Source organism: Musca autumnalis, unplaced genomic scaffold (assembly GCF_047663935.1).
Source record: "Musca autumnalis isolate F117 unplaced genomic scaffold, ASM4766393v1 scaffold_1, whole genome shotgun sequence".
NCBI classification, from domain to species: domain Eukaryota; kingdom Metazoa; phylum Arthropoda; class Insecta; order Diptera; family Muscidae; genus Musca; species Musca autumnalis.
The window spans coordinates 192,784,931-192,803,326 of NW_027411644.1; the positions used below are offsets into that span (position 1 = coordinate 192,784,931).

The window sequence follows — 18,396 nt, forward strand, 5'->3', positions numbered from 1 at the left end:
GAATACAAGTTGTTACACCAAAGCGATTCAAGAGCAGGACTTAAATTGAACTTATCCGAAATTTTGTGTGGGAGGTACTCGAAGGAGTTTACCGATTGAGTCTATATTGGAACCTCATCTAAGTCTGGTAGAAATTTCATAATGTGCAAAGTATGGACCAAATCGGTTACTTACTTCAAGAGTTATCGTTCGCACAAATTTTCCGAACATTTTCGAACTTTTGTGGGGGAGGTACCGGAAGGAGTGGATTGATATAATTCATCTTTGAACTTGAACTAAGTTTGGACAAAATATTACGAAAGCCAAATTTTGGACCGAATCGGCAGATCTGTTCGAGAGTTATCTTGCGCTCCAACCACTACACACGGTGTCATAGGGTTCTTTGTAACTTTCAGGAAATTTTCTCAGGAAGTATGGACTTGCCCCTAATGAAACTTACAGCGTCGTATAGAGGATAGCGAATAAGTAAACAAAAATCAAAGCGATTCGAGACCAGGTCCTAAACTGTACTTTTCCGAAATTTTGTGTGGGAGGTACCCGAAGGAGTCGACCGATTGAGTCCATATTGGAACTTCGTCTAAGATTTGTAGAAATTACACGATGAGCAAAGTATGGACCAAATCGGTTATTCCCTACAAGAGTTATCGTGCGCACAAGTTTTGCGAAAATTTTTTAATATTTGTGGGGGAGGTACCTGAAGGAGTGGACCTATATGGCCCATCTTCGAACTTAAATCGAATCTGGACAAGATATTTCGATACCCAAAATTTGAACCGAATCGATTGATCCGTTCGAGAGTTATCGTGCGCACCATTGGGCATTTGAACGGACAAAAATGTTCATTGGGATTAGAGAACAAAAGTTTTGCGGAGGAGATACTAAAGGAATGGATCTACATTGACCATTATGGAAGTGGATGTCCAGCCACTACATATGGTGCCATAGGGGGTTTTTACACTCTTCGGGATGTTTGCTCAAGAAGTATGGACTTGCCCCTGAAAAAATGTTTACCAACGTAATTGAGGCAGCGAATGCAAGTCGCTTCAACAAAAATCAAAATGAATCGATAGCAGGTCTTAAAGTGAACTTATCCAAAATTTTGTGTGGGAGGTACCGGATGCAGTGGACAAATATAGTCCATATTTGAAGCTGATCTATATCTAGTAGATATATTAGGATGTGTAAAGTATGGACCAATTCGGCCACTCCCTTCAAGAGTTACCGTATGAACAAATTTTCCGAACATTTTCGAACTTTTCTGGGGAGGTACCTGAAGAAGTGGACCGATGTGGCTTATCTTCAAACATAAACTATGTTTGGACAAAATATTACTAAGGCAAAATTTTGGACCGAATCGGCAGCTCCGTTCGAGAGTTATCTTGCGCTCCAACCACCTCACACGGTGTCATAGGGGTTTTTTTTTGCAGCTTTCAGGCTATTTTCTCAGGAAGTATGGACTTACCCCTAATGAAACTTATACCGACGTATGGAGGGCAGTGAATACAAGTTGTTGAAACAAAAATGAGAGCGATTCGAGAGATGGCCCTAAACTGAACTTTTCCGAAAGGAGTGGACCGACAGAGTCTATATTGAAACATTATCTAAGTCTGTAACACATTTTACGATGGGCAAAGTGTGGACCAAATCGGTTACTCCCTTCAAGAGTTATCGTGAGCACAAATTTTCCGAACATTTTCGATGTTTTGTGGGGGAGGTACCGGAAGGAGTGGACCGATATAGCCCATCTTCGAACTTAAACAAAGTTTGGGCAAAATATTACGAAAGCCAAAATTTGAACCTAATCGGTTCATCCGTTCGAGAGTTATCGTGCACACCAGCCAGACAGACGGACGGACGGACATTGCTGAATCGACTCCAAATTGTCTGAAACGGATTTCGTGAAAACATACTTGGGGTCAAAAACCATTATTTCGATGAGGCACATTTTGCCCTATGAAAGTGCCGGTGTAGTCGTTTTTCACTTATTTTCAAGCGTTTAAGTAATTTTTCCAACAAAATACACAAAGTAGCTACACTTTTAACTCTCCGCTTGTATTTAGGTGACTAAAATATACAAAATTCTCGAAATCAGTTGCGAACTGAAATTTTTTATTCCATACACAGCAAAAATTTGGAAGCCACATGTGCCGAATAACCCATTACAAAATAATGTAAACTAGCATACCAATAGGCTAAAAAATAATGAGTTATTTCATTAAAATTTTACAAGACAACCTATTTTACATCATACGAGGCGCAAAGTCGTCCAAAGCGTTGGGCTCACACGGAATATCAGTTTTATTAATATTCAGCAGCTGGATGAACCCAGAGTTGAATATTTGGCAAGTGCCTGGAAAGTTGGCCGGGTGGTCTCGCTACTGAAGCCGAGCGGCCAGTATGATTCGCCTCTGCTGGCATCCCTCAGCCAGTCGTTTATGGAATTCAGAAATAAGGCCCGTAGACGGAAAAAGGGAGTTCCCAAGGCAGGAACTGTTTAACCTCTACATTTATGAGATTGCACACCCTTCAGACGGTACAGAGATCATATTGTACGAAGGTTTTATTGGTACATCGGCACAACAGTATGTAGTATAGCCCATATAATGGTACCTCCCGATTTTAGATATTTTAAGGATTTAACTACTTTTTTTACCGAATTACCTGTCATTTAACATTTGAGGTTACCTGCAGTCATGAAACTTCTTCACCAAAATATTTACATAGGTCCATGTTATAACGGCACCTCCACATTTTGGTATATTGAGGATTTTAGTTAAATTTTTTGACCCGACTACCTGTTATTTGATATTTGAGGTTCCCACCATAAAAAATTGTCAACATAGGTCCATGTTTTGTTATAACCGACATATAAGTGTAGTGGTCACAAACCTTCTCCACAATAAGTTGTCAGCATAGGTCGATTTGTTGGTATATCCCCCAAATAATAGTACGGCGGATTTTAAGTGTTTTGAGGAATTTAGCTGCACGTGTTGTCTGTTATTTGACATTTGAGGTTCCTAGTGGTCACAAAACTTCTACACCAAAAATTTTCAACATATGTCCACATTTTCCACATGAAAAGAATCGAATTATTCCATTTTTAGTTCAGAATATTTTACGCTGGAGGATAAAAAAGTTCGGCCCTGCCGAACTTAAAAATGTTTTACTTGTTCTAATTTATGCATTTTATTAACATTCTCATAAGTAAACGACGTACTGAATTTTCGGCGGTGCTTAGACTTGTGCTATCGATACAAGAATTAACGACACTTGGACATTTACTCCTATATTCTCTAGCAGATATGCCAAATTTCGAACGACTGATGCTCAGCCACTAAGAAATGCTTCGCCGAAGAGGGTCCTCGCAAAATAACAATATTTTGGCTAACACTTATTTGTGAACAATGCCTTTATTTTTACTGATGAATGCTGGCCTATCATATTCATGGGCGGGATCTTATCACGATTTCATTTATACCCTTGTCTGATTTGTCTAGCTTATTCTTTGGTATATGCAGGTGATTAATTGATTTGCCTCGTACACTGTTACACAAAGTGGTCGAAACGTGTATTTCTCTCCAATTTGAAGTTGTTTACCAACATTTGCTTTAAGTGAAATTGTTTTCTAACTTTTATTCAAAGAAAAACATGCAATAGTATCCCGTCCATTATCTGGCTCCTTATAATCTATTTATGAAATTTCCAAAATGGACTTCGTATATCCTTTTACTTCAATCTATAGTGTTTTTATGCACTTTGTTGTTTACAATTTTGTGGTTATTCTCTTGGTTATTCGTGTGGAGGTTTTTCCCACTGCCACAATATTGTCATGTTTTTTTTTTTTCTTTTTTCAATTTGAACTAAATGAAAATGGGTGGTAACCTCTATGCGGGTTAATTGATTTTTGTTAATTGAATAGTTCTCCTTCCGATCTCTTGCGTGTCTTTTTTTCGCTGTTGCATGTTTTTGCTTCTACATACATGTTCATTTTATGTTATTTTTCTGCAGAAGATATTTTTTGCGATTTTTAGTTATTTTTTCTTTTTTTTTTGTGTTCATGGCATCCACTTTTTTCTTTGCTCTTGAAAATTCCATTAAAGGGTTTTTATGGTCAGCTATGAAAAACAACAACGAATATTTTGCAATGGTTAGAACATTTTAAATATTTTCACACGCACAATTGGTGTATAAATTAAATATTTGCACAAAGCTTTTTCTCTATCTCTCTCGGAGATTTCTAATAGCAAAAAAACAAAACCGTTTGAAGTGCATTAAATGCCAATCAAGCAAATTCCTGTGGATTTAAAACATTTTTGTTGAACTATATTTTTTTGCAATAAATATGAACTAATTGTCATGTCAGCAATTAAACGATTATATAGCTGGTTTAATGTGTGATCAGATTGCATGTAATTTATTACAAATATTTCACAAAAAAGTGGATTTAATTAAGTTTTTTTGACATTGGGTTTTTGTTCATTTATAAGGTGCATAAATTAATAGGTATCACAAATGAAATACTAAAAAATAAATTTATTTATTTATTTTAAAAATCTCATTGTTGTCATTTTGTTATTATTTCTCAAATCAAATAAAATGTCATGCGATAATTGCTCGAAATATTATAAATAATGGTCCTCGACTAAGCCTAATCAGTTAAGGACACGATGCATAATGCATATTATGTAACTTCAGAAATAGTAAAATACAGATAAACATTCATTAGAAACAAAAACACATAAATCTGGCACACTGAAGCATATATTGTATTTTACCGCCGTTATGGATAAACAGGGAACACTATCCGACTATATTTTGGGAAAATCGTTCTTTTGTCTAATAGAAGCAAAGCTCCGATTTGCTCAACTTTAATCGCGAGTGAGAGTACTCGACGAGAATTAAAAATGTCAGTGTCATGTAATAGTAACCTGAATAGAGTAAAGCTGTGTGCTTAGTAAAGAAATAAAGTCTTGTGTAAATAAGTAAACAAGGTCAATAAAGCATTGTAGAATAGTAATCTAAACGAAACCTCGTTATTGTTTTATTGTGTTCTCTGAGAAGACATTCTGGCCAAATTTGAGAAGATACTCTTGTCTTCTATAAGATGATCCTCTGGCCTTTCATGAGAAGATCCTCTGGTCTTTCATGAGAAAATCCTCTGGTCTTCCATGAGAAAATTCTCTGGTCTCCCATGGGAAAACTCTCTGGTCTCCCATGAGAGGACCATCTGGTCTCCCATGAGATAACCCTGTGGTCTTCTACGAAAGTAGCTTCTTGTCTTCCATGATAAGCCATTCTGGTCTTCTATAAGAATACCTTATTGTCTTCTATTAGAAAACGTTCTGACTTTCTATGACAGAAGCTTCTGATCTTATATGAGAGGAGTTTATCCTCTTCAATGAAAATACATTCTGGTCTTTTTAGAGAAGACATTCTGTCTTCTGTGAGAGGAGTCTATGCAAAGACATAGTGGTCATCTATGAGAAGACCTTCTATTCTTCTATAAGAACACCTACTGTTATTGTATGCAAAGACCTTCTGGCCTTCCATGAAAAGACCTTCCTTCTTCTATGAGAATACCTTGTGGTCTTCGATGAGAAGAGCTTCTGTTCTTTAACGAGAACATATTCGGCCCTTCTATGAGAAGACGTTCTGTTCTTCTATGAGAAGAGCTTCTGGTTTTTAACGAGAAAGTCTTCTGGTCTTATATGAACAGACGTTCCTGAGAAGATACTCTGATCTTCTAAGAAAAGATAAAAAACCAACTGTCTTCTATGAGAAGACATTATGGACTTCCGTGAGAAGACATTCTGGTCTTCCAAGAGAAGACCTTCTGGTGGCCTATGAGAAGGCTTTATTGACTTCTATGTGAAGACTTTCTGGTGTTCTATGAGATGGGCTTTATTCTTCTATGTAAAGACATTATTCTTGACTATGAAGAGACCTTCTGGTATTCGGTGAAAATACCTTCTTCTACGAAAAGAGCCTTTGGTCTTCTATCTGAACGCCTTCTTGTCTTCTATGAGAAAACTTTCTGGTTTTCTACGAGAAGACGATTTTCACTTCTATGATAAGACGTTCTTCTCTGCTATGGGAGACCTTTTGGTCTTCTATGAATAGACCTTCTGCTCTTGTTTTAGAAGTCCTTCTGTTCTTCTACGTGCAAAGGCGTTCTATGAAAGACATTCTGGTCTTCTATGTAAAGCCATTCTGGTCTTTAATGAGACGATATTCTGATCTTTTTTTCCACGAGAAAACACTCTCTTCTTCTATGAAAAGACGTTCTGGTCGGAGCTTCTATGAGACGAGATCCATGTCTTCTATGAGAAGACATTCTAGTCGGTATGAGAAGACCCTCTAGTCTTCTATGAGAAGCCCTTATTGACTTCTGTGGGAAAACGTTCTGGTCTTCTGTGAGAGAAACGTCAAGTCTTCTATGAAAAAACATTTTGGTGTTCTATGAGAATACCTCGTTGTCTTCTATGAAGAGCCCTTCTGGTCTGCCATGAAAACAGCTTTTGGTCTTCTATGAAAAGGCCTTCTGCTCTTATATGAGCAAAGCTTCTGATCTTCTATGTGAAGACCTTCTAGTCTTCTATGAAAATACCTTCTCGTCTTTTATCAGAAGACTTTTTGGTCTTCTATCTGAAGATTTTCCGGTCTTCTATCCCAAGATTTTCTGGTCTTCTATCAGAAGACCGTCTGGTCCTCTATGAGAATTACTTATGTTTCTTTATGGGAAGACTTTCTGGTTCTCTTTGAATATACCTTCTTTCTTTGAGAAGACCTTTTGGTTTTCTATGAGAAACCCTTCTAATCTTTTACGAGAAGACGTTCGGATCTTTCTTGAGAATAGCTTCATGTCTTCTGTGAGAGGACCTTCTGGAATTCTAGACTTTCTGTTATTCTATAAGAGAAGCTTATGGTCCTCTCCGGGAGTAGCTTTTAGTTATCTATGACAGAATTGTCTGGTCTTCTTTGAGAAGAACCAGTGGTCTTCTTAGAAGATCGTCGTGGTTTTTATGAGACGACCTTATTTCTTTTCTATAATAAGGCGTTCTTGTCTTCTCTTTATTTCTACGAGACGATCTTCTTTTAAGATGACTTCTTAGACCTCTTTCTTCTGTGCGCAAAACTTCTGGTTGTTTCTGGTAGTAACTTCTCGCCTTCTATCAGAGTAGCTTTCGGTCTCCTATGAGAAGACATTTGGGTCCCCTAAGAAAAGTCCTTTTGGTCTTATATTAGAAGTCGTTTTGGTCGTACGTAAGAAATTTTTCTGATCTTCTGCGAGAAGTCCTCTGCTGTTCTATGAGAGGATCTTCTGCTCTTTTATGAGTAGACCTTCTGGACTTCTATGATAAGATTTTCTGTTCTGCTATGGGAACAACTTCTGCTTTTCTATGAGAAGACTTTTTTTACTAATTTAAGAGAAGATTATGAGAAGTTTTTATGAGAAGACCATCTGGTCTTCTATGATCAAATTTTCTATTCCTCTATTAGAAGACTTTCTAGTAATCTATGGTTTCGATTTTTTATGAAAAGACCTTCTGGTCTTTCTTGAGAAGATCTTCTCGTCTTCTGTAGAAAATATTCTGGTCTGCTATGAGAGGTGCTTCTGGTATTCTAAACTTTCTGGTACCCTATAAGAGTAGCCTCTCTCTCTCTCTTTCTCTCTGGGAGTAGCTTCTGGTCATCTATGATTTGATTTTGTGGTCTTTTCTGAAAGGAGCATTCTGCGAGATGACCCTCTGGTCTTCTATGGGAAGACCATACTGTCTTCTATGAGAAGACTTATTCTGCTATGAGAAGACTTTCCGGTCATATATGAAAAAAGATTATTGCCTTTATTTTAAGACTTTCTGAAGCTTTCATGTGCAGACCATTTGGTCTACCGTGATAAGATCTTCTGTCATTCTGTGTGAATACGTTCCGGTCTGGTTGTAGAAGACCTTCTATGAGAAGACCATATGGTCTTCTATGAGAAAACCTTTTCCCTATTATAAGAAAATGCGTTTTATGAGAAGACAGTGCCTCATAAAAATAATGGATTTAAACCAAGCTTGTTTGGGCGAAATCCGTTTCAGAAAATTTAGAGTCGGTTTGGTCCGTACTGACTGGCTTGCTGGGTGGAACGCACGATAACTCTCGATCGGATCATGCGATTTTGTCAATGCACAAATATGGACTATACCGGCGGCACGATGGTCGCATAAGAGAGTTTTAGGACATGTCATGGATCGTTTTGATTTTTTTTTTTTTGCAAATTTTTGCCGCCCTTTTTACAACGCTATAATTTGTTTATGTTGCAGTTCTAAGAAGATCTATATCATACATCACCAACCAGTTCTAAACTTCCCCTAAGTGAAGTTTGACGCCAGTTCCAGGATCGTTGTGAAATTTGTTTCCAAATGTACTTCTTGTGATCTCGGACTAGTGCAAGGTTTCTGAAATAATGGTCCAAATGCTTTAAAAAATTTAATTTGTCCAATCTTTGCACATCGTAATATTTCTCTGCAACGTAAATCCAGTTCGAAGATAGACTATTTTGGACAACTCCTTCCGATACCTTCCCCACAAAAGTTTAAAATTTTCGCTTAGGTGCAGTTAAAGGTCTGTTCGAGGTTTATTTAGACATTTTCATCGAGAATAGTCTTTTAGATTTTGATTAATAATTTTTCTACAAACATCCCAACTGGGACAAGAGGCTTCTCTGCGATTCTGATCACAGCGATATAATTTTTTTCGAGGGCAGCTTCCAATACTTCCAACAGCTCTAAAAATCGTACGAAGATCAAAAAACATATTTGGTTGGCACTATAGTTTTCAAAATGATTTCCCTTTAATCCAAATCAAATTTTTCAGCACTATTCAGATCTTCCACAAATGTTAAGATAAATGTCCCAAATATTTTTTTTTATATTTTAAAGGTCACACAGTAAAGAAATAATTTAAGATTTTGTTATCAGCTTCTGGCCATAGATCAAAATCTCAATTCACTCAATTACCTGCAAAGCCGGCTGCTACCCTTTTACTTGTTCTAATGAATTTCGCTCTACTATTTGAAGCACCCAGAATTTCTTCCTCGAATTTGTGTATTTATTTATCCCGATCCTTTATAACATTTTAATGGAATTCCTTTTGAAATATTTTTTGCATTATGTCTATCTTGACTATGGTGAAAATATCAATTCATTTGTAATTAACTCTTAAGTATTTAATTTACTTTTCACCTTCAGCTATTTTCGTACATCAGAATCCCATTAATGATATCTTTTCCACGGCATCTCTTCTTTCCAGATAATATCAATGAGAAACGTCTACAACGTCTTAATGAACGACAGAATGCTTTCAATATCAAATATAAGAAGACTATGGAACAACAACAGGAAAAACAACAACAGCAATACAAAGAGAATAGTAACAACAATATAATAAGTAGCAGCAACAACAATGAATTCAATACCATTATGGATGTAAGTATTCGTTCGATGTAGAACCAACCACCAGACGATATCTGCTCGGATTTGTATTTGATTTGAATAAAACATTTGACACTTTGGACAAGTATGCCTCAGTCAGTCAAGACAAGATGGCTGCAAGACCATTTATTTATTGTTGTGTTGGGCCTTAATTTATAGGATGTAAGCAAATTTAAGCAGGTTCATGTTCTCTCTCCTTTATTGATGGACAAACAATGTGGGCAAAATGTGAAGTAAATTGTGTCAATTCTACTCATTTGTATGGATGTACGGATGTATGTATTGCATGCATATAAAATGGTAATGTTGATATTGTAAAGAGATCAAAGACAAATAACAACAACCACAATAATCATGAAGAACAAAAATAAACAAGGTCAACATCAGAACAAATATTTACCACACTTGTATCTGGCACTTTTAATCCACACAGAACAATGACACATTGTACACCAATGGTTGGTTGTTGACTCTGCAGAACATTATCATCAACAACAGCAGTAGTAATTGTGACACAACCAACTACAAACAACAAAAGGACCAAACAAAATCAACAACTGCTGGACAATAAATGACAGTGACATTTAACATTAACATGTGTGTGTTTTTTGTAACCTATATGAAGGGAACGAAGCAAGTCAACAACATGAATATAATATCCAACTGATTGGACACAATATGTAGGAGATTTGACAAAAAGGAAAAAAACTGATATAAGTGAATACATTAAATACGTTTGTTTATTTATTTGGTGCAGTAAAATTCGTCTTGTTATAGCATTACTTTTCGATCTACTATGTCCCGGAGTAATACCATTCCTAGAAATTGTTGAAAAACATTGCATGATGGCCATTGGAAGGGACAAAAGTAATGAAACTATAGACTACCTCACACTTTGAGCGGCTTATGTAGTACATTTCTGAGTGATACTGAATCAGACAAATCAGCTTTAATGTTGAGCGAGAAATCCATGGAAAGGAATCTTCACGAATCAACCACAAAATGCGCTCCATTAAAGTGCTTTGGAACTAAACTCATATCCATCTTTCTCTAGTTAAATTTCTGTAAAATTAGCCATACCCTTATTATAACTTCAGCATTTAGGCTAAAGAGGGTATATATACTAGGGTGGGGCGATTTGTGTGGAAGGAAAAAAACCTTAATGAGCCCTTCGCGTTTCTGATTCCTGGGATTGAACTGAGCAAAAAAGTCCACTGGACCATATATCTACCGTGAAAATCGAGCCTCCCGATTTTGATTTAAGTTTTTTATTGACGTTTTTTGGATATTTTGGCATATAACAGTCAAACCATTGAGATTTTCGATCCAAGACAAAGACAAACATTGTAGCCAAGACAGTAATTGAAAACTCTCTAATACATCGCAAAAGCATTGGAACGCTCCTTCAGACAGTTTTGGCCTTAAGAATGTGCAAACTTTTCGGAAAATGTCGATAAATGGCATTGTGCTACAAAATTTGACCCGAAAAATATTCAAGTGTTCTGATGCAAAATTATATCGTGTTGGGATCCATGGACAACGACAATGCCTTTATTTCGTTTGGGTCACTTCGTTTTATATTTTTATAACGGTAAAAGTAGTGAAAATCTGGGTTTCTTACATTTTCAAATTTAAACGGGCATATCTTATTTTTTCCACAACGGATTTCTTTTGATCCTTCTTCCTTTTAAAGGGGTGAATAATGTCTTTTGAATAAGCTATTATTGTTTTAAATCGGTTAACAAATGGCTAAGTTATAGTGGTTTATGTCTAAAAAACCCCACAAAAAACCTATAAAGGAATTTCTCATAATTTTCAAAAATATAATGTTTTTTTGTTTTGTTCAATATTTATTTTGAAAATTATGAGAAATTCCTTTATAGGTTTTTTGTGGGGGTTTTCAGACATAAACCACTATAACTTAGCCATTTGTTAACCGATTAAAAACAATAATAGCTTATTCAAAAGACATTATTCACCACTTTAAAAGGAAGAAGGATCAAAAGAAATCCGTTGTGAAAAAAAGAAGATATGTCCGTTTAAATTTGAAAATGTAAGAAACCCAGATTTTCACTACTTTTACCGTTATAAAAACATAAAACGAAGTGACCCAAACGAAATAAAGGCATTGTCGTTGTGCATGGATCCCAACACGATATAATTTTGCATCAGAACACTTGAATATTTTTCGGGTCAAAGTTTGTAGCACAATGTCATTTATCGACATTTTCCGAAAAGTTTGCACATTCTTAAGGCCAAAACTGTCTGAAGGAGCGTTCCAATGCTTTTGCGATGTATTAGAGAGTTTGCAATTACTGTCTTGGCTACAATGTTTGTCTTTGTGTTGGATCGAAAATCTCAATGGTTTGACTGTTATATGCCAAAATATCCAAAAAACGTCAATACAAAACTTAAAGTCAAAATCGGGAGGCTCGATTTTCACGGTAGATATATTTTTTGCTCAGTTCAACCCCAGGAATCAGAAACGCGAAGGGCCCATTAAGGTTTTCAAATCGCCCCGGCCTAATATATACACTTTGTTATGATCAAAAATGTGCCTCATCGAAATACAGGTTTTAGACTCCAAGTATATTTGGACGAAATTAGTTTCAGACAATTTGGATTTGATTTAGCTTTTTCCGCCCGTCTGTATATCTGTCTGGCTGGTTGGTAGGCACGATAACTTTCGAACGGATCAACGGATTCGAACCAAATTTTGAACTTCATAATATTTTGCCCAAACTTAGTTTAAATTCGCAGTCCATACCGGTGAACCCCACAAAAGTTAAAATTGTTTTTCTGTAAAATTATGTGAACCATAACTCTCGAAGGAAGCAATCGGTTTGGCCCATACTTTGCACATTGCATTCCTTCCAGATATAGATCGGATTCGAATATAGATTATATCGGTCCACTCCTTCGGGTACCTCCCACACAAGTGAAGTTTGAGAGCTGCTCTCGGATCGTTTTGAATTTTTCAACATGTTGTCTTTGCGGCCCTTTACCTCCTGAGACAATGACCAAAAGCTCCAAGAAACCTTGACGGCACGAACTAAAATGGCAAATCAGCAAAATAACTTCGAGCTTCGAGCTACCGTCCGATTGCCCTCCTCTCAGTCTGCCTAAAGTTATTTGAAAGGCTTTGAGCCGTATGGATGAAGAAATAGAGAAGTTTATCCCACCTGAACAAGCTGGATTTAGAAAAGGTAGGAACTGCACCGACCAAGAACTAACACTCACGAATTTCATAGAAAATGGTTTTGACCAAATGCAAAAAACAGCGGTCTCATTCGTCGATCTGTCGGCTGCCTATGACACAGTATGGAAAAAAGGACTCCTGCTGAAACTAAATAAGATCATACCGTGCATTAGAATTTGTAACATTATATCAGCTCTCCTCAGCGACCGCCCCTTCACTTCACTGAGACTGTTTCCCGCAAGTTCATCTACGCGGACGATATGGCGTTCGCAGTACAAAACTCTAAGTTTCATGTTTTGGAAAAGGCTTTAGAAGATGATCTATCAATAATCTCATCCTATTGCCGAAGATGGAGACTAAAGTCCAGTCTATCGAAAACCGAAGTATATTGCTTCCACCTCACGCATATTGATGCAGGAAAAAACTTACAGTTCGCCTCAATGGGTCTGTTCTCTCCCACAACTTCAATCCAAAATACCTGGGAATAACCCTTGACAGAACCCTTTCGTTTAAACAACACCTTAATAAAACAGCCCAAAAAATCAAATCTAGAAACAACATCATCCAGAAACTCGCAGGAACGAATTGGGGTGCCTCGGCCAACTGTCTTCGAACATCTGCCTTGTCTCTGGTATACACAACAGCCGAATACGAAGCACCTGTGTGGCTCAACAGTCACCACGTAAAACGAATTGACGCCCAACTAAACTCTACCATGAGATTGATAACAGGGACACTAAAATCGACACCGATAGAATGGCTCCCAATGCTATCGAACATTCAACCTCCAAACTTAAGAAGAAAACACGCTATTCTCTAGGAGTATAAATCACCGAAAATACCAGCATCCCCCTCAATCGAGATTTATCAATAGCATATGAATCCAGGCTGAAATCCAGAAAATCGCCATTAATACTAGCCAAACAGCTACACAGCGAAGATTTTAATACACATACTGCTTGGCTATCGCAGTGGAACTCTATGGGTCGCAGTCCTCTTTTCAACCCACAAAACAGAACAACTGAATTCGATCTACCACGCAAACCTTGGTGTAATTTAAATCGACTCCGCTCTTCCATAGGCCGAACAATGGAAAACCTACATAGATGGGGTCTCGCCGACGACCCTAGCTGCGTGTGCGGAGCCCAAACCCAGTCGATCGACCACATAATTTACAATTGTCCGGTGCTATCTTTTCCAGGAAATATTGAGGAAGTACAGTCCCTTTCAACAGACGTAATATACTGGCTAAACACATTGAATCCGTAGATACATAAAATCAAAACAAACTCTGTAATTTTTTTTTATAAAAAAAATCCATACGCTAAATAAATAAATAAATGTATCAGGTTGAAATTTGGAATATATCGGTCCAGTTCTTCGAGCACCTCCACATAAAATTTGTAAAAAGTGCCTTCTGGCATCGTTTTTAAATTTTTTCGGGGACAAATCCATACATCCTGAGAAATTGGCCAAAACACAAAAGACCCTATATAAGTCATATGTATTGTGTTTGCTTATTTTCTTTAGGTCATGCGCTAAGGGTATATCACTGTCGGCACAGCTGACTGATACTTTCTTACTTGTTTTTTACGAATTCGAACAAATATTTACACTTGCTTAGATGCCACCGTGGTGCAATGGTATGCACACCCGCCTTGCACGCTAAAGGTCGTGGTGTCGATTCTCCGGTCAGGCAAAATCAAAAATTTCAACGGTGGCAATATACCCCTCAGCAATGTTGGCGAAATTTCCTGAGTATTTCAGCCATGTAAAAGTTCTCTACAAGTGGTATCTTAGGACACGCCGTTCGGGCAACAGTAGGTACCTCAACATTGAGCTAATATGAATCGGGGTGCACTCGTTGATATAAGAGAAGTCTCCCTTGTCCCGTAGGCGATGTTTGTGGAACAATTTTATAATATTTTGAGAAAATAAACGTTATTATAGTTATTAGTAGGCTTATATTTATTCATTCGTGCAACAAAAAATAATTTTTTGAAAAAAAAATTTTTTTCATTTTATATATTTTTTCAAAAAATTATTTTTTAAAAATCGATTTGTGCGTGAACTTTTTTTATATTTCAATGGAATAAACGATAGCATAGTGATTAATAGGCAAAAGTTCATTCATCCCTGCTACAGGAAATCATGTTTGAGGAAAAATGTCAAAAAGTCATAACCCTAGTGGTCATAGGTTTACGTTTTGATAAAGCTCCGCCTGATTTTGGGTATTTTGAGGATTTACGTTACATTTTCCATGCATTTGCGGCAATAGTTGCGGCTAGTTGCAGCCAAAACTTGGTTATTTGGAATCTAGGAAGTCCAACTTACTTCGTCAAAAATTGGACTGAACATCACGGAACATTTGTAGTTACGCTCCATTCAACAAAAGTATATTACACTTAAAAACGCAATAATAATAATAATTTTCGGCAACTTATTACTATATAACCACGTTATATAGCAATACTGAGTGAATATTTACAACAACAAAGAAGTAAAAACTAAACTTTATTACGGTATCACCCGATTACAGGTACTTCGACGTCGTTAGCAGCATTTTCATACCGAACTAGCAATAACTCAGCATTTAGGGTTCCTAGCGAACAAAATATTTATCTACAAACAATTGTGGACGGTACGGCCCGATTTTAGTTATTTTTCAGTTTTTACGTACGCTTTCCCACCGAATTAGCTGTAATTTGACATTTAAGGTTCTTAGTGGAAAAATAACTTATTTACTAAGAATTGTCAATACACGGCGGCCGCTTCTATGCCCCGGATTGTCTCGGATAAATCTTCGACAGGCACCGTCACCTAAGAATTTTGTATTTGTGTTCATATATTTTTTTCACCATGGACAATAAATCTGCTCTGAGCTCTTTTGGTCCGTGTCGAACTTGACTCTAGTGACCCATATATGGAAAGTATGGGGGTTGCAGTAAGGTATATTACTGCCGAGGTAGAGATGCTTAATGAGTACATACCGCCGATGAATACCTGCGCCCCGCATTATATGACCGACATTAATTCGCTATTAGAAGAAAATAACCGACTAGCGCTAAGTGACTTTAGTGCTCACCAGGGTTTCGGAGTCGGAGTCGGAGTCGGAGTCTACGAGTCGGAGTCGAGCAATTTTGCTGGAGTCGGAGTCGGAGTCTGAGTCGAAAAAAATAACTCGACTCCGACTCCGGGCAAAATTTTTTCCATGTTATAGAAGTATAACATAAAATTTGGAACAAGAACATCTTTTTAAAAATAATTTTTTATTTTAAAAGAAATGTATAAGAAAACATATATGCAAATGGTATATTATACTAAGTTAAGGGACGATTTTATTGATCCAATTGATTCTTTACATTTTTGCAAACAAAAGTAATGCTCTATGACAATCGAATTAAGATTGGACCTGTAACCTCTTTCGTCGGAAGTCTATTGGTATTCTCATCCAGTGTTTTATGAGAAGTCATCCTTGTCTTCTATTAAAGACAGTGTGGTCTCTATGGGAAATCTTACTGAATACCCTGTGGCACAAAATGGAATTCAAGATCTATAGGTGGAAAAATTCCTTTTCGGAATGAAAGCCACAATTGAGAACCCCAAAGGATCCCATAGCTGAAATTTCTGACTTATGACATAATGAATTTTTTCATTGACCCCCACCATCATTGAGAAAATAGCTTTATATCTCAGTTTGGAGACATTGTTTCATCATTTTTAGATGACATGTCATCTTTCTATATACTCGATGAGGGCTTTAGATGCAGACATTCAAATAAGCGGATCTGTCCGCCAGGAACAGATATAGTTCATGTGTATCCGAGTTTTCTACACAATCACATGCGAAATTCAATGAAATATATAATCATAGTTTTCATGGGAAAGGATCGGGTAAAAGTGATAAAGAAGTGAACACATGGCAATATCGATTTCTTGTCCTAGTGGACCGACCCTACATAAAATATTCCTAGCAACATTTTTGTAGAATATTTTCATGCACGAAATCTCATCGTGTGCTAATTTTTCAGTTCCCGAAAACTTCATATATTTCCACACCAATGTTCAAAATGTGTATAAATTTCAGAAAAAATAGAATGTATAAATATCATGGAATATGTAGTCAAATTTTTAAGTCGATCGGAACAATATTGCCTTAGTGTGAGCGTTGGATTGGAACAATTTATTTTATTTTGTTTGCAGCATAAACTGTGTTTTTTTCGAAATCGGCCGCAAAAATATATGACAATTGGTTTATTCGTTTTCGAGCTAAAGTTGGCACCCCACAATGCTGTAATAAAAACAGGGTTTCGTAGACGGCCTCAAAACTTCGTAATATTTTTCTCTTTCAGATGACAATTGGTTTATTCGTTTTCGAGCTAAAGTTGGCACCCCACAATGCTGTAATAAAAACAGGGTTTCGTAGACGGCCTCAAAACTTCGTAATATTTTTCTCTTTCAGATGAAGAAAACAAAACTGCCAAAAAGTTACGTAGTTTTTTCGGAAAAAAAAATCAAGAAAAATTACTGTTATTGAGCTTTACAACTAAAATGTTGGCTTACATCCAGTTTGAAACTTGGTCATGAATTGCCTTTAATTGTTTTGCATGTAGTCCTTATGATTTGTATTGCTCCTTCATTTTCACTTATTTTGAAAGCTTAACGATATTCTGACGCGGAAGAATTCCATCCAGAATATACTCGTCCAAAAAAAAAAAACCTTCTAACTTTGCTATTTTTCAATGTAAGATTCGGCAGAAACAATATTGATATGTTCGAATGTTTTCGAACGAATGTCTTTTATAATGAATTGTAAGGAAAAACTAACACATTTGCCTATATAGGCCAAAATATAGGAAAAAGTTAACAATTTGTGCAAATTTTATTCATTTTTAGTGGTATAGGATTTTACTCTCGGAGTCGAGCCGGAGTCGGAGTCGGAGCCGGAGTCGTGAAAAAAACTCGTCTGGAGTCGGAGTCGGAGTCGAGCCAAAAATACCTCGACTCCGAAACCCTGGTGCTCACCATGATTTTTGGCATTCCATCGTAGGCAATGACCGGAAGAGTACAGCACTGACAGAACAAATTTATAGCTCCACATTTTGCACGGTGAATGAAGACGCTACTACGAGGATAAGAGGAGATCGGTCATTTCCATTAGCTCCGACGTCTCAGACATTTTCTCCGTAAATATACTTCAGCCGACTTCAGAAATTCTGGCCGCCGTAATTTTCTGAACCATGACAAAGCGGATTGACAAGAGTTCAGAGAATTTTCCAATCAAGGCTTCAGAGAGATATCCATTCCCTAAGATCCTCGGAAAGCTGAGAGAATTTGCCAGAAAAATCATCCAACCAAGACCAAATTTCCTAACATAGGCGACGGAACTTGTAAATGAGCGTGATGAACTTCGTCGTAGGAATCCTGAAGGTTCAAGAGTTTGAGAATTTACTCTCGATGTTCTTTTATCCTTCTTACCCGAATATTATTATTCATGTTGTTACTTTCAAAGGCGTGACAGTAACTGATCCGAAGAGATGCGCGTTTTATTTTAACCGGCAGTCAAGAAGGTTCCACCACAATTTACGATGGGTGATTTTGCAGATGTCATCCGAAACGCGAAGTCACGCAAAGCGTTGGACCCACACGGAATCTTAATGGTAATGTTAGGCAAATGGATGAACCCGAGGTTGATTACACTGTGGCACAAAATGCTGG

At 37.1% G+C, this 18,396-nt stretch overlaps 1 protein-coding gene across 16 annotated transcripts in view; it reads left to right on the forward strand.

The window, feature by feature from the left end:
* The window catches only part of Cow (Proteoglycan Cow), a 530,300-nt gene that overhangs the window by 473,839 nt on the left and 38,065 nt on the right, over positions 1 to 18,396 (forward strand). For all 16 annotated transcript variants that reach the window (XM_073959338.1, XM_073959336.1, XM_073959344.1 and 13 more), the window contains exon 7: positions 9,298 to 9,473. In XM_073959338.1, the coding sequence (XP_073815439.1) occupies positions 9,298 to 9,473 (176 nt within the window). The remainder of the gene's footprint in view (positions 1 to 9,297; positions 9,474 to 18,396) is intronic.